This window comes from Taurulus bubalis (assembly GCF_910589615.1).
Source record: "Taurulus bubalis genome assembly, chromosome: 14".
NCBI classification, from domain to species: Eukaryota; Metazoa; Chordata; class Actinopteri; order Perciformes; family Cottidae; genus Taurulus; species Taurulus bubalis.
The window spans coordinates 2,950,269-2,974,510 of NC_136602.1; the positions used below are offsets into that span (position 1 = coordinate 2,950,269).

Genomic DNA, 24,242 nt, shown 5'->3' on the forward strand with positions numbered 1-24,242 from the left:
ACTTCACTAGTCGGCCTCGAGGGCGATATGATAAATGTCCTTTCAATCCATGTTTAGATATTACTTCAGACGTTTTTTTTTTTTTTTCAGGCAGAATCACAAAATCCACGATCTCATCATGATTCTGTTCACGTTGGGTTTTAAGAGGGTGAGGTAACACCACTCAGTTCTCAACACTTTAACGCTTCGTTCAAGCTTCTCTTTCCCCGTTACTTTTCCATATATGTGTTTGCCGTGGTCCCCATGAGCCACTCTTCACATCGGCGTCATTCTTGATCCACCAAAATGAAGAGAAAATGTCACTTTTATAGCTGGTTTTACTTTTTTTTACTCCCATTATTTCCTACTTCCAAAAACAGTGGTGAAAAAAACCCTGAATTATGACTTCATGTGGTAGCTTCATGCCAAATGAATCAGAGCATCTGAACATGAGCGGTGGGTTGGTGGCAGATGCAGAGCAGTTCAATTCATTCATTAAAATATCATTTTTAGAGATCTCTTGCAGAGAGAGAGAGAGAGAGAGAGAGAGAGAGAGAGAGAGAGAGAGAGAGGTAAACATGACAGAAGCCTGGTGACAAGCGTAGGACCGGTTCGTAGCATTGAGGCGATCACTTCCTGCTACAGTGTAGCTCGCTACGGCTAACAGTCTGACGCCGATTAGGCACACATCATTAACACAAAGTTACTAAGTTTAGGAACAAAACAATCACCACAGATTCCTTTGAAGGTACGGAAAACATCTGCATTGTTTTTTGTTGCTTTTTTGTAAAAGCTCAGCTCTCAAATGACTTCCTGCTTTCCTCCAACACACGGTATGAACATAACATACGAAGTGTTCAGCTCTGTTCTACGCACTCATACATTATGCATTGGATTAAAGGACATTGTTGTTATTCAGCTAGATGGTGGACGACTGAAACGTCTCCATCAAGGTGCGGGAGAAGCAAAACGCCCCGAGTTGACGTTAAATGTTAAATATTGAATGTTAAATGTTGAATGTGCTCAATGTGTTTTTTATAAATTTGCTGAATCTAAATGTTTCTGTGCATCACAATTCAGTTTGTAATGCAGAATTATTGTGTTTGGACAATTGTTGTTGGTTTGTACATAACGTTTACATCTGGTCCATTTTGATTAGTGATAAAACATCCAATGTATGTTTTTAATCTTGATATTTTTGAAAATCCTAATTTTTGGCAAGGTTTTTTTAACCAACAATTTGAGCTTTAAGTTTTTGTTATGGACATGTTTCACTATTTTCTGGCATTTAATCTATAATTAACTAAATAGCAGGACACATAATTATTCCTGTCGCTCTGTGAACATCTTTTCATTCACATATTAATCTGTTAGTGTTTTAAATGAGTTTCTTTCCCTCATGAACAATCTAATGAATTATGTCATTCAGATCCATGTGTTGTGTTAAGAAATGCAATAATAATAAAAAAAACAAATAAAAAAACCACCATGGCGTCTCAGGACCAGAAAAATAGAAAAGTCAGAAGCATCTCCAGTAAACAGAGTGTTCAGGTCTACAGTTTAATGTGTAACTTTGAGTTGCATCAACCCGACCTTGACCTTGACCCTTGACCTCGGAGGAGGACGCCGAGCTACATTTTGCTGCTGGGGGTCCGGTAACCGCATATTTATATCTCTATGTAAACACATGTTAAAAACCAAAGCCCTTGATAGAAAGAGTGATGGCAAATGTGTAGAAACGGTGGACGAGTTCCATGACATCATCGGAGCATCGGACCTCCATTCAACACAGAGGGACGAACAGTCGGAACGAGACAATGGTGTTATTATGGGATGGATGGAGGAGTCCAAAAATGAAATTTTTTTTTTTTAGTGAGTTTTTTCAAAAGTTTGTCCAGAAACTGGTGTCCCTGGAGGAGCTGGCTAATTTTCAGCCTTAATAGGTGTCAGCAACTGTGTGTGTGTGTGTGTGTGTGTGTGTGTGTGTGTGTGTGTGTGTGTGTGTGTGTGACATCTCGTTAGTATCCACAGTCTGGTGTCACATCTGCCCGTCGTCACGTGTTGTCTCTGACTCAACCGGGGATCCACCAACCAGCGAGAGAAAGTCAACGAATCGTCCTACAGGATCTGGTTGGTCTCTGGTTGCCGGGCGTCGCCGTCGTCGTCGCCGCCGCTCTCCAATTGGTGCTTGTAGAGGTCACACGGCCCGAGTGGGAGGTGCCGACCCTGCTCCGCCGGCACGGACTCGTACGGCGGCGCCGCCTCCAGCGGGAAGGAGATGGACGCCACGTGCTGGTGATGCTCCCGCAGCGCCGGCCGGTAGTCGGAGGGCGAGAACCAGGCGCCGCCGGTCGAGGGCTCCTCAGGGGCGTCGTCCGGCCGCTCCTCAGGCTCCGCCCCGCTCTGACGGGGGTCCAATAGGGAGTAAGGAGGCGGGTCATCTGAAGGGACGTAGAACTGAGTCGAACATGAGCCGACGCACTCATCGTACCTGTGGAGATGAAACACAAGAAGAAGGTGGATTATTGCACACAATGTTTATGTAAATTGTTCATCATAATAATATGAATTAAACGTCATGCTATTCTGTGCAGTCATTTAGAAAGGATTTGGATTATGATATGAAAGATAAGGGTAGCCTTTACACATTACACATTTCATTACACATCATGAGCTGATAGCTCTCCAGTTGCATCTGTGGAAAGGAAGAGAAATAATCTGCAGAGAAACGTTTTATGTAACTCAAACATATGAAAAAGAAAAAAAAGGACCAATGCCTTTCTCGCTTTCACGCCCACTCATTTGCACACATCTATATTTGTGATATATTGGACACACACACACACACACACACACACACACAGCCTGGTTGCCCACACCAATGCAAGGATTCAAGATCAGCGATCGACCTCGAGGACAAACAGTTAAATGTTGAGACGAAACAAAGCGATTAGATTTAGACGACATATGCAGATCAAAATGTGCACTGAAAGTGATGGATGCTGGTCCACCCAATACAGTGACAGTGGAGACGGAAGCTGCTGCAAAAAGAGAAAGCAGCGCTCTAGAAATCTCTGGTTTATGACTGTCATGGTGGAACACTTTCTCATATTATTGATTCTTGCTCTGGACTCATAAATGGTGATGAACCACCTCTTGGAATTTCAATGTGGATGGGAACCTTTTCAAAAAGCATCTAAAAAAAAGCAAAGTGTGACACTAAAGGTGTCGGCTTCCTGTGCGTCGGTCTATAGCGTCCCCCCCCCCCCACGCGGGTTACTGAGAACAAACGAGACCGCATGGTCAAGACACTTCCATGAAACTGACATTGTACTTATGGTGATGCTTATTCTTCTCGTTATGTTTGCCGTACTTTGTGATGTTAAAACGAGTTTCACAAACGGATGAAGGCTGCAGCTTTCTGCCAACCGGAGAGGAGAGAAAGAGCAAAGATATGAAAGAGAAGAGAACTAAACAGAATTATAGAATCTGTGTGTGTGTGTGTGTGAGCTAAAGATAGATGATGATGTGGCTCAGGAAGCAGTAAATCAGTGTAACTCAATCAGTGCGGTGGTTAATTATATCAGTCTGCAAAGTGTGTGTTACACGCTGTCCTCTTTCTTTCTTTTATCTTTCTTTTTGCATTTTCTCCTTCACCACCCTCTGTGCATGTGTGTGTGTGTGTGTGTGTGTCCATGTGTGTGTGCATGTGTGTGTGCCCACTTGCCAACAGTTAAAAAGCCGCGTTGGAGACTTTTGAACGTGTGTTTCTGTTGTTTTGCCTTTATTGTCTCTGTCAAAGCACTTTGTAAACTTTAAAACAAAAACCTCAGTTTTTCAATCATATTTAATATCTTCTTAGTGCTCTGGGGAAACTGACCTCCAGCGTGTTAATATCAGGCGTGTTGAGGTGAAAATTGGAGGGTGATCCGGGTGTTTGAGAGGTGTTGAAACACACAGAGGAGCCTCAGTGTGGAACCTCATAATGAGTGTGTTGTTTTACACTTCTGTGTGTTCTGCCAACACGTGTGTGTGTGTGTGTGTGTGTGTGTGTGTGTGTGTGTGTGTGTGTTTGTGGCTGAGTGATAATAATTTGTCTCCTCTGAGAGTTAACCGACTGCCCGTTGCTGCTCCCCATCCTGTGAAAAGACTCAATATAATAGTATAATAGTTTAATATCCTGTAAAGTTAAATAGTTTACAGGATATTAAACCTTAGTTTCTTTATAAAGCTTTTAATACTTGACTTGTTTCTTTACAGGGTTTTTATGAAGGTAATAAAACAGTCCATGAATATGAGATATGAGTTTACAGATAATTATAACCCCTCCTCCTCTTTATTGTGGGTTATTTTATAGTTTTTTTCCAGTTTCACCTCATATGTTCACATCTCTGAGATACATTGGTCGTCTTGTTGATTTATTTTTGGGTCCTGTGGTCCAGATCATGACTGCACTTAGTTGGAAGTAAAGATGGAAGCAGTGTGACTGTATAGAAACAAATGTTTTTTTTACCGAAATATCTGTTTTATGACAGCAGAATCAATACACTCTTTTATTTTATGGTCATGTTTCGAGGCTCACAGCACTTCACTTTACCGCGGTAGATAAACGAATCGCTTCATCCGCCCAAAACAAAACAAAACAAAACAAAACAAAACGAACCTCTGAACATTATCCAGTGCACATTAATCTCGTGGCGCTGAGCAGGACGTCCGGTCAGGTGGTCGTGACAAGATGGAGGACCTCTGGTCGGTTGTGGCGCCTGCAGCCGCAGCACAGAGCATATGGCCTGTGTGTGTGTGTGTGTGTGTGTGTGTGTGTGTGTGTGTGTGTGTGTGTGTGTGTGTGTGAGCCAAAGCTCCCCCGGCTTCTCCCTGAGAGGAAGCAGAGGCTTTCAGTCTCCACAGGTGAGCAGCTGATCCGTGAGCGCAAGTTTTTCTGGGATACAGAGTGTGTGTGTGTGTGTGTGTGTGTGTGTGTGTGTGTGTGTGTGTGTGTGTGTGTGTGTGTGTGTGTCGGAAGCATAGCATTCACTGTCTCAGTAGGTGAGCTGTTCACTGAGTTCTCTGAGTTTCCCTCAACCATCTGTGGCCGACACACACACACACACACACACACACACACACACACACACACACACACACACACACACACACACACACACACACACACACACACACACACACACACACACACACCGCAGGATCATCACATGACTGCAGCTACCCGCTTGTTGTCAGGGTACCGGACAACGACTTGTCAGCATTATGGTAAACAAAATGTGCGTTGTGTGTGTGTGTGTGTGTGTGTGTGTGTGTGTGTGTGTGTGTGTGTGTGTGTGTTGGCTGGCGTCCCATCGTCCGGGCCAGAAAGTCCGGCTCTCACACAGGACGTCCAGAACGCTGACGTAGCTAACTAGCTCCCCTCTTCCTCTCTTCTTTCCTTTCCTTTTCTTTTCTTTCCTTTCCTCTCCTCTCCTCTCCTCTTTCCTCTCTCTTTTCATTTCCTCTCACCTCCTCTCCTCTTTCCTTTTCTCTCCTTTCCTCTCCTTTCCTCTCCTCTTTCCTCTCCTCTGTCCTTTCCTCTCCTTTACTCTCCTTTCCTCTCCTCTTTCCTTTCCCTTCTTCTCATCTCCTCTTTGCTCTCCCCTTTCCTCTCCTCTTTCCTCTCCTCTGTCCTTTCCTCTCCTTTCCTCTCCTCTTTCCTTTCCCTTCTTCTCATCTCCTCTTTGCTCTCCCCTTTCCTCTCCTCTTTCTTCGCTTCTCCTCTTTCTTTTCCTTTCCTCTCCTTTCATCTCCTCTTTCCTTTCCTCTCATCGCCTCTCCTCTTTCATTTCCTCCCCTTTCCTCTCCTCTTTCCTTTCCTCTCATCTCCCCTTTCCTTTCCTCTCCTGTTTCCTTTCCTCTCTTCTTGCCTCGCCTCTCCCCTTTCCTTTCCTCTCCTCTTTCCTTTCCTCTCATCTCCTCTCCTCTTTCCTTTCCTCTCCTCTTTCCTCTCCTCTCCCCTTTCCTTTCCTCTCCTCTTTCCTCTCCTCTCCCCTTTCCTTTCCTCTCCTCTTTCCTCTCCTCTTTCCTCTCCTCTCCTCTTTCCTCTCCTCTGTCCTTTCCTCTCCTTTCCTCTTGTGTGAGGACACACATTGTGTTGAGGTTTCTGTCCGTACCTCTATCCAGCAGCTTCATTGTATCTCTAAACGTTATTGGGTCCATCCCTCCTCGTGGGAGCAGTCAGAGCACAGGAACATGTTCTTGGCCCACATGGGACTCTGCAGCATCGCAGCAGACACACACCCTGCTGCTGACCAGGTGTGACGCCTCCGCCGATGATGCATCTTTCAGCATGGAGCACTTTGTGTTACCAGATCGCACCGGGAGCACGAGCGCCGCTCCGGTCCCTCGGACCGCAACCCGGCACAGACCTCAGGTTGCACATGATGAACGAGAGCGTGCGCCGCTGTTGCATTATGAAGACCACCTACACGTGACTGTCATGTATGGAGGATGGATGATCCTGAAACTGAGCAACTGCAGTCAGAAATAAATGGTTCTGTGATCAGAACCGGTAATAAACTGAAATGCCATATTGTTGTTGACGTGATTTTCCACAATTTCAGGTTTGACTGGATCTTGTTGCTCCTTCTTCTTCTGCAATGTTTTTATAGCACACGACTGGAAAATTAGCACCAGGCGGCAACCTCTAGTAGCCAATGTTAAAGTGCCTTAAAGCTGCATTCTCTCGTCTGACCACCAGGGGGTGACTCCTCTGGTTGTATAGAAGTACATGCTTCATGTGTTAAATCTGCATTCTCTTGTGTGACCACCAGTGGGTGACTCCTCTGGTTGTATAGAAGTATATGCTTCATGTGTTAAACCTGCATTCTTTCGTCTGACCACCAGGGGGTGACTCCTCTGGTTGTATAGAAGTATATGCTTCATGTGTTAAACCTGCATTCTCTTGTGTGACCACCAGGGGGTGACTCCTCTGGTTGTATAGAAGTATATGCTTCATGTGTTAAACCTGCATTCTCTTGTGTGACCACCAGGGGGCAACTCCTCTGGTTGTATAGAAGTTTATGCTTCATGTGTTAAAGCTGTATTCTCTCTCCTGACCACCAGGGGGTGACTCCTCTGGTTGTATAGAAGTATATGCTTCATGTGTTAAAGCTGCATTCTCTCTCCTGACCACCACGGGGTGACTCCTCTGGATTATGGTCATTTAGAGTCAAACAGACCATAAAGCAGGGGACGCTTTAGGGCGGGGCTACAAGGTGATTGACAGGTCATGCTTGGCAGAAACCTGATGAAACTATCTACTGGTTTAACTTTACGATTGTGGCTCAATGTCAAAGCAATTCATCAACTATGGCACAATGTTTTGTGATCAATTTTGCTATTATAGAACTACATATAACTACATTTGCACCTTTGATTTAATTCATAAAAGAAAATATACAGAAATATATGAAATCTCAGAAAGGTATTTGAAATAATCATTAGTATTAGTATGATTTAACCCCCCCATATTGATCGGATATTCAGATGACTAAGTCAGTAATGAACTCTCTTTTAATTAACAAATAGAAAAAATAAGACGCTATATAACCCCCGATCGATTCATTTGGTTTAGGTGAGTGAATGTTTCTGCAGCAGAGCCAGGAGGAGAATGAAGCACACACACACACACACACACACACACACAGACACACACACACACACACACACACACACACACACAGACACACACACACACACACACACAGACACACACACACACACACACACACACACACACAGACACACACACACACACACACACACACACACACACAGACACACACACACACACACACACACACACAGACACACACACACACACACACACACACACACACACACACACACACACACACACACACACACACACAGCAGGGGAGGGATGTATGTGAATTATTAAAGTTGCCAATTAGACCAGCTGACATTTAGATCAAAAACGCCATGACATTGGCCTTTAGCGAGCTCTTTCTTTCTCTCATTCACTCTACACACACACACACACACACACACACACACACACACACACACACACACACACGCACACACACACACACACACACACACACACACACACACACACACACACATTGCTCATTGCTGTACCCTAACAAAGGGTTCCAAAGGTAGCAGTGCTCGCTAATATATGAGTTACCACAGAAGAAGAAGGGTCAAGGCAAGTGGACAGAGAGTAGCGGTAAAAGGAGGAGTGGTCTCCTTGTTTTTATTAAACAACCTATAGATATTGATGGATGAGGACAGGCTTGAGATTTTAAATTTTCTTTTCTTTTCTTTTTCTGAATATTTGAAAAACAAGCAAGTGTCCAAAACCAACAACGTCTGTCTGTAAAAAAGGAAAATGGGCACAAGGAAACAGAAGTGCATTCCACAATTTCTTCTTGTTCTCATCTCTGCATGCTAAATACGAAGCTACCGCCAGCAGCATGCTAACTCGACAAAACGACTCCCAGCTAAGTCTTGGCATGGAAGCCGATAGACGTCAAAGTTGTCCAAAACAGGATTTTGTGCTTGAAACCTGAAAACCCAACGAGACCTCATCCCTACTCATCATATTTTTCCACTCGCTGAACGTCTGTGCACGATTAACGCGCTGGCGGTTAATGTTGCAACAGGCGTTTAACGTTGTTAAACTATTGTAGTTAACGTTGTAAAACTATTGCAGTTAACATTGTTAAACTATTGTAGTTAACATTGTTAAACTATTGTAGTTAACGTTGTTAAACTATTGTAGTTAACATTGTTAAACTATTGTAGTTAACGTTGTTAAACTATTGTAGTTAACGTTGTTAAACTATTGTAGTTAACGTTGTTAAACTATTGTAGTTAACATTGTTAAACTATTGTAGTTAACGTTGTTAAACTATTGTAGTTAACATTGTTAAACTATTGTAGTTAACGTTGTTAAACTATTGCAGTTAACATTGTTAAACTATTGTAGTTAACGTTTTTAAACTATTGTAGTTAACATTGTTAAACTATTGTAGTTAACGTTGTTAAACTATTGCAGTTAACATTGTTAAACTATTGTAGTTAACGTTTTTAAACTATTGTAGTTAACGTTTTTAAACTATTGTAGTTAACGTTGTTAAACTATTGTAGTTAACGTTGTTAAACTATTGCAGTTAACATTGTTAAACTATTGTAGTTAACGTTGTTAAACTATTCTAGTTGACGTTGTTAAACTATTCTAGTTAACATTGTTAAACTATTCTAGTTAACATTGTAACATTGAACGTGGTTAAAGTTGTGAAACGATGGCGGTCAGGTTTAGGCAACAAAGCTACTTGGTTAGAGTTGGAAAAATACAAACATTCTTTGTCTTCAAATAAATACACTGTTAGCTTCTTGTATGTGATGTGACTCGGTGGTATAACATCACTTTTGGTTCCACACTGACACTAACAACCGTCTCCTGGGTTAAAGTCTTGTGCTAGTTTGGCCCATCCAGCTGCACTCCCTCCTGTGTGCCGGTCTCAGGACGCATGCCGAGTGTGGGTGTTTGGAGAGAGAGGCTTACCGGGAATAAAACCGTTTCAATAGAGTCACACTTAAGTTCTTACCGTGGCGGTGAGTCGGCGTACAGGTTGTTGACCTGCGACAGAGTCTCTCTGTATGAATCAAAGTCTAAACCGGGAGGAAAGTCTTCTAAGCAGGTCGATCTCAGTTCTCCTACTGAACCTCCGTAGGAAAACCCATCCAGACCTGCAGACATTAAAGCAAAAGAAACATTTTATTAAGAGATTAATGATTTTAAAGGACAATTAAAATGATTACGTCATTTATTTTTACCTGGCAGCAGCAATTGTTTATTTTTTGCTTCGTGCCTTGACATATTTACATTCTCTAGAGGAACTGAACAACCTCCTGGAGGTATTTTGGAAGTCTATGTGCAGGTGTGTCGTGAAGCTCGGACGCAGACTGACCGTAGCTCGCCCGCAGGTGAGGGTTTCGGAGTCGACTGTCTTTGCGCAGGCTGCCGACGATGATGGTGATGCAGGAGAGGAAGAGGACCAGACCTATAACGATCCCCGCCACCACCAGCGGAGACACCAGGAGAGACGCCTCCCCTCCCGACTCCCTCTCACTGCGGCAGTCCGGGTACTCCCCATGGCTCTGGTTGGAGCTCACTGCAGAGAGAGAGAGGAGGGAGGGAACGCGTGAGTTCAGGATCTGATGTTCACCTCTTTGAGCTCCGTTTTGGTCTCCTCCACATCCTGAGGGAAGCCTCTGGAGTCGCTGCAGCGCTGATGATTCTTAAAGCTACAGGACAGGACGAGGGTACTGCAAGAGCACCGTTGACAGCTTTTTTTCTGTGTAACTTGGTGCACTTTGATGTCGGCTTTGAAGCCTTTGAGGCGGCTTTTTTTGTAATTTTGTTAAAAAAAACACCTCACAGTTTTTCTCAAAAAATACCCAACTTCAAATAGTGTTTTACTCTTGTGTGCAGTGTTTTAGTGCCACAGTTTTGTTGGATTGTTTTGTTATATTGCGTATTTGAACAGCTTTATAGGAAGCAGTGTTCGGATGTACGTTTCTGGGGCTTTTATTGTGAAGGGAAAAACGGAAGGAGAGGAGGAGAGGAAAAGTTTTAGTGAAGTGTGGAACGAGAATGAAAGTAGTTCATTGTACATTGTCCGTTAATGACGCAGCATCCCGTAATGCACATATTTATGTAAACAGCATCAGACGGCACTGAAGGCCCAGGTCCAAAATGCACGGCCCGCCACTGTTTGTCTCATCTGACCGGGAGACACATTAGTTTGGTTAAAACTTTTGGTTTAGTTGTTTACATTAATTTAAACTTCACCATTAACTGTTCGGTCGCACACAGTTCATAGTTTGTGTTAAACTAACGTAAGCGCTCATTCCGCGGCCGCTAGCAACATTTTTAGTTTTATCTTTAAAAAAAATAAAACGCAGAAAACTGCAACTGCGTCTCAACCATAAATAACGTTACAGGTGCACCATGTTGTGTAGTTCCCAACTAAAATAAGGAAAGACAATATAATACACAGTATATACATCCATAGTGACCACTAGTTGTATTAAGAACATTTTCTCAATAAACGTTAAATTAAGGTTATCTACGAAATGAATCTTAGTGATAATTATAATGTTCACAGTCACTAACGCTGTCTGTTGATTAACAGATACGTTATTTGCTTGAATTAATCAATTAGTGCGTTGACATTCATGGAGGACGTTAAGTGAATTAAAAATAAATAAATCAATACAATTAAAAGGTATAATAAACGAATGAACCGTCCTCATGAGGGGGTCGTGTTGTGTAACGGCCGCCTCGCCCTCCACCATCGCACCCACTCCGTCTCCTCTCTGCTGCTCCTTCCCTGAGGACTTATTCCATTTCAGTGTGTGACAGATAATTAGAGCTAGAGTCAACAAAGACACACACACACACACACACACACACACACACACACACACACACACACACACACACACACACACACACACTAAGTCATCATCATTATATTACAGAGCGATCCTGTTCCTCTCCATTTCTATTTAATGTCTCATCTGTCTGTTTGCTCTGCCTGTCTACCTCTTTATCCGTCTCGCTGCCAGTCACTATCTGGCTGTCTTCATTCCCATCACAGCTGAGAGGAGGAGGAGGAGGAGGAAGATGAGGAGGAGGAGGAGGACACTCTTAATGTGGCTTCTAAAGTGTTGTGATGCTGCTCTTCCTGCCCTCTCTCTATATTGCATGTGACACAAACCTGACGTTTCCTCGTGGATACGAAAGAGTCGCATGCTTACAATCTCAGACCTCAGGTCATGTGATCCTCAAAGCAGGAAGTGCATCCATGGCAAGAAGTTCCTTCTGCAGGAGGAAGTGTTTTGCATCAAGGACGTGTGCTGCATAACCTAGTGCTTATGAATATAACGATGACGACAAAGGTCTCTTATAACTAGTCTTAACACTGCTGAAATGTGATATTATCTCCTTTTGGAACATCTCACGATGCATAAAGAGACATTCATTAATCTCAAAACTTGTACTTTTTGACACTGACATTCTTCGTATTGCAGGACGTGTTTTCTTCCATCATCAATGCTCTGAATACAAAGCAGGAGAAACAATCAAATGACTCCCAATATCATGTTCAGATAGAGAGGCTCTTAGCGCCTCTCTATCTGCGTCCATAATTCTGTTGTCTGCAGTAATTTGGTTTCACACAGATTCTGAGAAGAGGAAAATGTTCTCTCACCCCAAACGATTCCCAGCAGCCCTCTCTCCTCTCCTAGCGCCTCGCTCTCACACACTTCTTTATGTGATTTTATCTTCTTTTTTTATTCGCTTCTCATCTCGTCCTCAGAAACTCCATTTTCTCTTGTTCTCTCCAGAGAGAACTCCGAAGGAAATCTATATTTACATAGATTTAAATTCATGTAAACCTCGCTACTTTTATAACACACACGCAGACACACACACACACACACACACACACACACACACACACACACACTCTCATAATACTCTTGGTGCTCATAGCGGTCTGACTGTTGATGCACCACTTGGGTCCAGACTGAAATATCTCAACAACCATCAGATGGATCATCATGAAATGTGCTCCAGAGCTTCATGGTCCCCAGAGGATGAACCCTGTTGACTTTGAAGATCCTCTGACTTTTAAAGTCAGTATGAGGAACTTTTACTTGGTTAAGAAACAATGTAATCCTGATGTCTCTATATGACCTACATAAACGACCATTAATGCAATGAAAGTTCCTTGCAGTCAATTCAAATTAAGTATTTTTTAGTTTAAAATAATGAAATCTTGAGGAATTCAATGTATCTTCAAGATTTTGTATGATATCAAAAAGGATTAAAGTAACTTTGGAAGTTATGTGACAAATAACGTTGACAAATAACGTTGACTTCTGGTCTCACACGGGACACGTACAGCGGCCTCCTGGGTGAAAGTCCTGTGTTTTTAGACGGACCATGTGGCCTCACATGTCCTGGCTCACCACTATGTGGCTATAGGAATTGATTATGTGGGTAAAATATGACTTATAGTGCATTACCTCTCATAAGGCTGCATGAGCTCACTGTCCTGTGAACCACTGGTCAAAACTGGCCGGCAAATACATTTTTTTATTGTTCTTTTCACTTCAGTGTGATTTAAAGACGTGATGGTGGAGAGGGGCGGCAGCGCACAATGGGTCGAGGAGAGCGAGGAAGAAGAAGAGAGACAGAGGAAGGGAAAGATGGTTATAAATGGTGATAGTGTTGTATTTCAGAAACCCCTGAGGGGTTCGGGACCCAGCTGCAGAGAGGAAGCAGAGAAAGAGGAGAGACATGTTGTTTGTGTGAGTCCAGTGAGAACATGAAGATGTTCACACGACCTGAACTAAAGCCATGCAACGAACAGAAGAGGAGGTTCACAAGAACGCTATGAATCCTGAGACATTAAACATGAGAACGTGGTTTAATATTCTATTCTATGAGCACTATAGTGTCACATGACCACAACTATTATTATTATTAGTCACCGGTAAACCAAATAATGTGACAGATAGACACCTCGAGTGCAAAGCTAGGAAATACTAGCGATAGTCTTTGTGAATGAGAATTTAATTTATGTAAAAAAATACAATAATTTCAAGCCGATTTTAAGGAAAGGAGTATGAATATCACGATGTTTCTGTCGTTTATGTGTCATTATTACACAATTTGCCGGTGAACGGTCGCACTCGGCTTTAGGCAATACAACCGCTTAGTTATGTTTCGGGAAAAATATGATTAAGCTTCAAATTAGAATGCAAACTAAGTAGAATAAGTATGCAAATAATCACATTGCGACGCCGGTTTCTCTCACGTTTTTATTTTATACGACACAGCGTGCAAACGACTCTCAAAAAGCCAGAACGGCATTCTTACTGCACGCAAAAAAAGACCAACAAAAAGGTCCCGTCATTCGTTCTGCAGTTCCACCCTAAGGGCCCTTATTACAATAATAATCACAATAAACACAAGCATTGACATGTTAGGAAGCATATTCAGTCCAAAAAAACGTGTTTTTCGATTCAGAAATTGAAAAATTATCTACTTTGAGTTTTTCCTTGGTCGCACCATGACAAACAGCAAATGTAAATGATCCCCTAATTCCACATGTGCTGAGTGCTTTCAGAAGAGTCTGAGGACCAATGAGATCGTAGGATCTCGGAACGCCTAGAAAAAGCAAAAAAAAATAACTTCTGGTCTTGAGTTATGAATGTTTTAGTAAAACGTTATAATCGCTTAGCCATGTTAAAGCATTTACGGAATTATAAAAACTTAACGATCTTTTTTTCTCAAATGTAAAAGCCCACGCCTCTTCTCACAACGGTTACGGCACTTTAGCAATTTAAATGAATTAAATCGGAACAGTGGATGAGGAGATGGCACAGTTTTAGTTTTGAAAAAACACAATTCTCATTTTCAGGAGAAGAGAAAAAAGAGCTGTGGTCTTAGAGACGCATCAATAGAAGCTAATGTGCGTCCACATAAAATGGGCTTTTTCCTGCTGTTGTGGAACATCCTGAAGCCGTTCTGCGTTGACGTTCTCCGTGTCGAGGGTTCTCCGCCTCGCAGGCCTTCTGCAGCGACCTCTGACGGCTCCATGTGTGTGAGAGAGTCTCCGCTATATGTTCATGTGTAAGTGAAGTAACTGACTTTGACAGCTTGTCACTAATGCTTACGGTTCAACATGCAGCCACCTCTTCCCAGCATGCACCACAGTGCGCTGCAGGAAGCCACTTCCTCACCCCGCCGCTGACCCCAGGCCTGTTCAGGGCCCTTTAAAGGTGCAGGAGGTGGTTTTTACTGCCTGTGAGCAGAACTACAGCCACCAGCCAAGGAAACATCTATATGATATGTGACATGTCACGTGGTTACTTTGTTTCGTGCTATGAAACCGTTAGATAAAAACAGTTTGGAGAGCTGCTGCATGAGGGATGGAAGAGAACTTTCTCCACAAGATGAGCGTGAAACCTCCAATGTGATGAACCTCCTGAACACAAAGCCGATGCACTTCTTAGTTAATTATTAAAACTACTTAACTCACTCAATCAAAGCCACACTTCACACAGATACTCTTAACATATAGAGCTATCTTATATATTAAATCAAAATATAGCAAATATAGCTACGATAAGAAAATACAACTTTTAATTATCATTGTTTTGCAAAATATATATATATATATATATATATATATATATATATATATATATATATTTTTCTTTTGATATAAACCAATATACCAGTAAAACATATATAAACTTAGTAGCTATGTTCCCAAGGGTTGTCTGTATATTATACTTTTTAACTTACTCAAAATAGGCCGTGTGGTTGAGGAGACAATCTGAATTTAGTACGGGAATATTAACCATTCTGATTTTCACTTTCCACTGAAAATAAACATGAACCTTTATTGGCAATTAATTTGGCTTTGATTCTTGTAAACACTCTGCATCAGGACTTCTTTAATCTATTAATCTGTCGGCAACGGGACAAGGTTTTGATATCTGGAGCGTTCTGGTTTAGGGCTTGTTGTCCGTTTAGTCCGAGTCGTACGGTCGCGTGCAGAACGCAAAAGAGGCGGAGCTTATTGTGCCGAAATGGAATCTCGGATCGTAAGCTACTTGTAAACAATGCGGTCACTGACGTCGTCTCTCCAATTCCTTTCCCATTCTTTGGTCTCAAGTTGCAAAGAATTAAATGGAAAAGGAAGTCTGCTTACCAGATATCTGTTAACCGGATATCTGTTAGCCGGATATCTATTAACCGGATATCTGCTAACCGGATATCTGTTAACCGGATATCTGTTAACCGGATATCTGTTAGCCGGATATCTGTTAACCGGATATCTGTTAACCGGATATCTGTTAGCCGGATATCTGCTAGCCGGATATCTGTTAACCGGATATCTGCTAACCGGATATCTGTTAACCGGATATCTGCTAGCCGGATATCTGCTAACTGGATATCTGCTAACCGGATAGCTGCTAGCCGGATATCTGTTAACCGGATATCTGCTAGCCGGATATCTGTTAACCGGATATCTGTTAACCGGATATCTGTTAGCCGGATATCTGCTAACCGGATATCTGTTAACCGGATATCTGCTAACCGGATATCTGTTAACCGGATATCTGCTAGCCGGATATCTGCTAACTGGATATCTGCTAACCGGATAGCTGCTAGCCGGATATCTGTTAACCGGATATCTGCTAGCCGGATATCTGCTAACCGGATAGCTGCTAACCGGATAGCTGCTAACCGGATATCTACTAACCGGATAGCTGCTAACCAGAAAGCTGCTAACCGGATAGCTGCTAACCGGATAGCTGCTAACCGGATATCTGCTAACCGGATAGCTGCTAACTGTGGCTAGAATAAAGGATGAAAGACTGTCCAACAGAAACATAAATTGCTCATTAAATAGCTGATGGAGCTCGACGAGTAGATTTTGAGTGAAGCGGAGTTCAATGTAAATGTGTAAATGTGTAAATGTTAACTTGTTGGCTGAGAAATTAATTGTTTTGTTTTGTTAACAAAAGTTGGATAAATCCAGAGAGAGAGACTCACGAGGGAAGACAAAACTATTTGCTTTCAGAGATTAACGTATAGGTCCCGTATTGTGAGTGTGTGCGTTTAGGTGTGTGTGTGTGTGTGTGTGTGTGTATGTGTGTGTGTGTGTCACAAGCAGTCATTTATTTCCAGGCGTCCCGAGCTATAAAGGTTAAGAGCCTGTGATATTGACTGCCGCTGCGTGCGCCGCATCACTTTGTGCATTAGCTGCATACATTACCCAGAGGCATCAAGCCGCCGCTCAGACTCCAGCTGACAGCTTGTCGCTATGAGTTACGACGCGCTTCTCCTCAATATGAAATATACCATCGCTGGACGACTGTACATCCGGAGACACCGAGGGAGAAAGGATTCCTCCGGGCGGGACGCTCGATAGAAACGAACCTCGAGCCAAACGGCAGCGTCAGTGTGGGCTTTCAGTCAGAGATGAAACAAAGGGAAGACGTCTGTTTGTGCTAATTATACATTTAGAGGAGTAGAGGAGGATTCATTTTGACTTCAGTGTAGTTTGGAAATCAATGTGCATGGATTTGAAAAGAAGAAGAAGAAAAGTTTACCCTGGGTTTTTCTTTTTGTCAAGTGTTGCTGCACGACGAGGTCCTAATAGCTTTTGATTTAACTTTGTATGACATTTTACTTTTGGATTTTGGTTTTAGTTTAGTTTTTGGAATGTTTTTGAAAGCTTTGGTTTCAGTTTTTCATAAAGATTAAGTTTTACTTTTTATATATTTAGTTTTAGTTCGCCTGTAGAGTTTGTTTTCAAGCTTTAGTTTCAGTTTTTCAGAAAGGTTGATTTATTAAATGTTTATTTAGTTTGTGTTCGAGCCAGTGGTGATAAGTCAGAAGTGTGTAGTTACATATGCACACACAATAGCGTTTTTTTACGTGTATTTATTTTATTGGATTATTTATTTTATTTTATTTATTTATTTATTTTATTAAGTAACTTTTTAGTAGAGCATATTATTTTATTTTATTTTACTATATTAACCCGGCTGCATGGTGTCATGATCGATTCATAAAAAACACACTTCAAGTTTGTCAAAATGACGATGCTACAATATAAAACGAGCCAGAACCTTCACTCGTCCTTCACCACCAAACCATCGCCCTGTCCTCCTCCTCCTCCTCTTCCTCCTCCTCCTCCTCCTCCTCCTCCTCCTCCTCCTCCTCCTCCTCCTCCTCCTCCTTCTCCTTCTCCTCCTCCTCCTTCTCCTCCTCCTCCTCCTCCTGCTCCTCCTTCTCCTCCTCCTCCTCCTCCTCCTCCTTCTCCTCCTTCTCCTCCTCCTCCTCTTGCTCCTCCTTCTCCTTCTCCTTCTCCTCCTCCTCCTCCTCCTCCTCCTCCTCCTCCTCCTCTTCCTCTCTCCCTTCAGCCGGTCATCCCTCCGTCTTTACATTCCTCCCCGCTGCGCTTCAGTAGTCTCGGGCCGCTCAGAGCAACCCAACAAACCACTACAGACTCTCCTCTCTTCATCGCTGACAGCTGGACTGACACACACACACACACACACACACACACACACACACACACACACACACACACACACACACACACACACACACACACACACAACCTCCTGAGACTTTTCAGCTTCTTCTTCAAGGTCAGAACAGACTTCAGGCTCTGTTTAGTCATTAAGAACGATCTGCACGGTAGAAATGAAACCAATATAAAACAGTTTGCTGTTATGTGAGATCAAATATAAAGAATTGTAATTATTATAACGAAGAGAATTTTGAATAAAAACTGATCAATTAAAAATATATAGAAGAAATAGAAGAAATTGGCTTCACGACACATTTACAGTCAAATTTACACCTCTGGTTTACTTTTTCATTTTAGAGCGTTATAATTTCTCATCATTTCTTTGCTAATATATAAACCATACTTTTAAACAACAATAATGTAATAATTAGAAGAAACGGAGAGAATTTAGTCCGTACAACTTCTTTCCTTCTTAGCTGATGTATTTTAAACAGACCGAGGCTGTGTGTGTGTGTGTGTGTGTGTGTGTGTGTGTGTGTGTGTGTGTGTGTGTGTGTGTGTGTGTGTGTATGTGTGTGTGTGTGTGTGGGTTGGGGAGATGAGTGGGATCTGATTCACTGACCTTCAGTCAACTATTTCTAGTTTCTCTCATTCACTTGCATTCATTTGCTGCTTGTGTTCTTTTCTCACATGGACCAAAGCAAGTGTTGTTGTTGCCATGGTAACAGCTCAAACCCCCCCCTCTTCCCCCGACCCCAAAGTAACACTGTGGAGAAAGTGAATTGTTTAAAAGGTTAAAAGAACCACTACGGCTGCAGTACTGCTATGAGAGGACTGATTTGATTTGAAGGAACTTGTTTAAAATGATCCGAATCCAACCCCAAACCCATAATTAGCTAACGCACAACACTTATCACACTTTGACAGCGGAGGTTAATTAAGCCGGTCGCACTTAACCGCCGGCATCAATGCAGTCGGACCAGAGACGCTCATTAGGAGGATTAACATCGTCGCAGACGCCCGACCACACAGCTGGGTCTCGAGAGCAATCAGCCGGAGTGACGCCTCAGCGCTCGCTTCATAAACTCCTGAGAACAACACCGCTTCACTCCTGAAAGAGGAGGCAGTGTTTTACACTATATTTTAAAACAACAACAGAAGTAAAATGCTGATTTCTTGCTCCCAACAGTTATTTGTTTCTTTTGTCGCGGGCCTTGAACAATGTTTCAGAATCAAGCCCATGAAGTAATTTTACACCTCTTATAAACCAGATGCTAGACTACAGTGTTTTCACATGTTACGTTCTCTCTGTTTTTCAGTCGTATAGCTGATGCATGAACATTATTTAAATATGTTTAATTGCTGCTCTAAAAGTAAGTAAGTATTATTAATTAAAGGTGCATTTCATTTCAAGGCTTTAAATGAGCTAAAGCATGAACCTATCTTTACACACTTCACATCATATTCCTGTTTTATTTCTTTCTCTCTTCTTAATCCAGTCGGCAGAAAAAAGGTTTGTGTTGTACGGTGCAAAAACCAGTTTCGAGTCACTCAACCCTACGAACACTTCACTTTGTGAAACGATTGGTTAGGTTTAGCAACAGAGCTAACAAATGTAACGCAACAACGTAACGCAACAACGTAACGCAACAACGTAACAACGCAAGGCAGCAATGTAACGCAACAATGTAACGCAACAATGTAACGCAACAATGTAACGCAACAACATTTTATATTTTCATATCCGGAATAACCGTGGAATATGAGTGTGTCTGAATGCGTGTGTGTGTGTTCATGATCAGAAGCAGCAGCAGTATCTGAACCCCTCAGGATGCCAGAGATATTCCTCTGCTTGCAGAAACAATGTTGTTCCTCCTTTTTTGTCACGTGAGCCTTAACACTATAAATATCCCTTTCAGAAAGAAATGTCTGTTCCTATTGAAAATGAAGGGCGAGTGCAGAGAGGGAGGCTTCTGAGTCCTACTAAATACCACCAATACTGATTATAACATCAACTCAGATGTTTAAACGTTAGGAGCTTTTAAGGTAAAGGATGCACGGTATATTTTTGTTTCTTATTCAGCGGATGTTGTCGTGGCCGTGACATGAAGTGACAGATTCCATCTCCTCACTTGTGCAGCGTGCTGGAAAAGATTCAACCTTCCTGCCGCCTGGTCAAAGGACATCTCTCTCACACACACACACACACACACACACACACACACACACACACACACACACACACACACACACACACACACACACACGCACACACACACACACACACACACACTCTCCTCCCATCTTTTCTCTCTCTGATCCTTCCTGTTGTCGTATAGCAGATGTCAGGAGCCGTCGGTGTGCAGGAGGGAGGACGTTGGCCATTAAACCTTCATGTTGCATCACCAGTGGAGCAGGGAAACGGCAAAGCCTCGTCTCGCCGCGCCCAACGTGGAGGACGCCTGTACATCGCTGCGGCAAAGTCAGGAGTTTAACCAGCGGAGGTCGGCAGAGGTCACGGGGTGTGATGAAGAAAAACTTCACCAAAAACTTTACTGTCACTCAGAAGCTCCACGCAGTACAGCCTCTGATTGGTCCACAAGCCAGGAACACAATGCTAATGCTAACGGCTAACAGCAGCAATATCTATTTTTGTGACACGCAACAATGTAACGCCACAACGTAACGCCACAACGAAACGCCACAACGAAACGCCACAACGTAACGCCACAACGTAACGCCACAACGTAACGCCACAACGTAACGCCACAACGAAACGCCACAACGTAACGCCACAACGTAACGCCACAACGTAACGCCACAACGTAACGCCACAACGTAACGCCACAGCGTAACGCAACAACGCAAGGCAGCAATGTAGCGCAACAACGTAACGCCACAACGTAACGCCACAACGCAACGCCACAACGAAACGCCACAACGAAACGCCACAACGTAACGCCACAACGTAACGCCACAACGTAACGCCACAACGTAACGCCACAACGTAACGCCACAACGAAACGCCACAACGTAACGCCACAACGTAACGCCACAACGTAACGCCACAGCGTAACGCAACAACGCAAGGCAGCAATGTAGCGCAACAACGTAACGCCACAACGTAACGCCACAACGTAACGCCACAACGTAACGCCACAACGTAGCGCCACAACGTAACGCCACAACGAAACGCCACAACGTAACGCCACAACGTAACGCCACAACGTAACGCCACAGCGTAACGCAACAACGCAAGGCAGCAATGTAGCGCAACAACGTAAGGCAACAACGTAACGCCACAACGTAAGGTAACAACATAAGGCAACAACATAAGGCAACTACATAACGCAACTACGTAACGCAACTACGTAACGCAACTACGTAACGCAACTACGTAACGCAACTACGTAACGCAACTACGTAACGCCACAACGTAACGCCACAACGTAACGCCACAACGTAACGCCACAACGTAACGCCACAACGTAACGCCACAGCGTAACGCAACAACGCAAGGCAGCAATGTAGCGCAACAACGTAAGGCAACAACGTAACGCCACAACGTAAGGCAACAACATAAGGCAACTACGTAACGCAACTACGTAACGCAACTACGTAACGCAACTACGTAACGCAACTACGTAACGCAACTACGTAACGCAACTACGTAACGCAACTACGTAACACAACAACGTAACGCAACAACGTAACGCAACAACGCAAGGCAGCAATGTAACAACATAACGCCACAACGTAATGCAACAATGTAACGCAACAACGCAACAATGCAATGCAACAACGTAACGCAACAACTCAACAATGTAACGCAACAACGCAACAATATAACGCAACAACGTAATGCAACAACGTAATGCAACAACGTAATGCAACAACGTAACGCAACAATGCAACGCAACAACGTAACGCAACAACTCAACAATGTAACGCAACAACGCAACAATATAACGCAACAACGTAATGCAACAACGTAATGCAACAACGTAACGCAACAACGTAACGCAACAACTCAACAATGTAACGCAACAACGCAACAATATAACGCAACAACGTAATGCAACAACGTAATGCAACAACGTAACGCAACAATGTAACGCAACAACGTAATGCCACAACGCAATGCTACAACGTAAGGCAACAACGTAAGGCAACAACGTAAGGCAACAACGTAACGCCACATATTGTTGGATTTATCAATATCAAAGTCTCCAAAAAAGACCCAGCATGCAGTTCAAGGCTGGACTGCTCGGCTAGCTTCTCGGCTAAAAGTTAGTGTCTCTCGTATGACACAGCGATATTAAGTTTAACGCATTTGACACACCTTGACCTGAAGTCTACAATATAGTGTAGCTACAAGTTATATATTACTATTGGTGTATTTTTAGTATTGTAAACAAATTGTTCCGTTAAACCAGTAAATTCATCAATGTGTATATTAAATTGGGTACTTGCCCATCCGGCTCCATGATCTGGAATGTTTAGTTTATTTCTCATCATTTCCATTACTATTGAACATGAGTCTGAACAGAAACCTTTTCTTTAACGTTTCTGTGGCGTTTGTCTTCTTTTGATATGCTTTAAACGAGGAAGTGATGCACTCTGCTTCATGGCTGAGAGGACATTGATCTCTCTGTCAGCTCCACTGCTGAAAGCTGCTGATTCAGTGCAGTCGCTTCGCTTTGACATTATTGATAGAGACTGTTCTCACGTGGACTGAATACCTCTCATAGAGCAAAGAGGAACCAAACGAGAAAAGGTATGAGAGGCTTCATGTGAGCAGCTGAGGCGGCTGTCCCTCAGACACACACATATTCCCTCAGAACACACACATATTCCCTCAGACACACACATATTCCCTCAGACACACACATATTCCCTCAGACACACACATATTCCCTCAGACACACACATATTCCCTCAGACACACACATATTCCCTCAGATCAATAACATGTAACTCCCAGCTTGCTGTTTAATGTTGTGCAAGCGTCTCTTCATAGATGTCCTGCTGTGTCTGAACAAAAATAAGGAAAACATGTCAATTTATGTCAACAATTATGTCTGTGTTTACATGCATGTTTTCTGTCCTTGTCTGATTGTTTGTATAGTTAGTCTTCATGTTCTTATATATATATATATATATATATATATATATATATATATATATATATATATATATATATATATATATTTTTCATTTTCATCTTCATTTTCATCTCATTTATATTTCTATTTTCATTTTTATATATATTTTTCATTTTTATATATTTTTTTGTTAATTTTAATTTATATATATATTATGTTTACATGTATTTATGTATTTTTTAATTATTATTATAGTAATATCTTTTTTATATATTTTTTGGCAATATTATTATTATTTTTTTTGTATTTTTTATTTTTTTTGTGTCTAATTTGAGGTAATGTGTAACTTGTATAAACCTTAAAAAAAGTGATTGAAAGAAAGAAAAGGGCTCCTTGTTATTCCCGCCTTTCTACATCTACTCGGGTGAACGATGGATTTTAGGGCGTGATTGAAAAGCATTGCAAGAAGATGGTCTGTTATTAAAGTGAATGGACCATGAAGAGACTTCCCCGTGTACAGAAGCACATCCATCAGCAGCAGCTTCACAGGTCCGTCCTCCTCGCTGAAGGAGCAGCGGTGCTCCTTCATGCTCCTGATAGTGTTCTGTTCTCGGGGGATTTTCAGAAGACGCTTTTTATTCTCCGTGCAGACGCGTTCCTGTTGTTCCCGCCAGGCGAGTGGGAGCTCTCCTCAAACCGGAGGCCTGACGCCGTCTCCAGGTTGACAGCTCGTCAACGTGAGTGACAGGTGCAGTGACAACAGAGAGGGCGGGACGAGACACACAGTAGATTTATATCATGGCTGATATTTGATGTTGACAGACAGCGGTGACATGCGAAGGTGATGGATGGAGCCACGCGTGACCTCTCTAATCCTGCAAGTAGAGCTCACTGCTCTTCTTCTCTTCTTAAAGATTCGTACGAAGGGACTGAAGTCATTTGTGTGATTCATTTCAATTCTTTAGAGTCTACCCCATTTTGTCGATTTTTAAATATCTTCTTA

The 24,242-nt window shown here is 42.6% G+C and overlaps 1 protein-coding gene across 1 annotated transcript in view; it reads right to left on the reverse strand.

Annotated features, from left to right (window-relative positions):
- Positions 1 to 2,097: 2,097 nt before the first annotated feature.
- bean1 (brain expressed, associated with NEDD4, 1) overlaps positions 2,098 to 24,242 on the reverse strand; it is a gene marked incomplete at both ends in the record, with an annotated part of 36,571 nt that continues 14,426 nt past the window's right edge. Inside the window, 3 exons of the mRNA XM_079230252.1 lie at positions 2,098 to 2,470; positions 9,609 to 9,750; positions 9,972 to 10,175. Of these exons, the coding sequence (XP_079086378.1) occupies positions 2,098 to 2,470; positions 9,609 to 9,750; positions 9,972 to 10,175 (719 nt within the window). The remainder of the gene's footprint in view (positions 2,471 to 9,608; positions 9,751 to 9,971; positions 10,176 to 24,242) is intronic.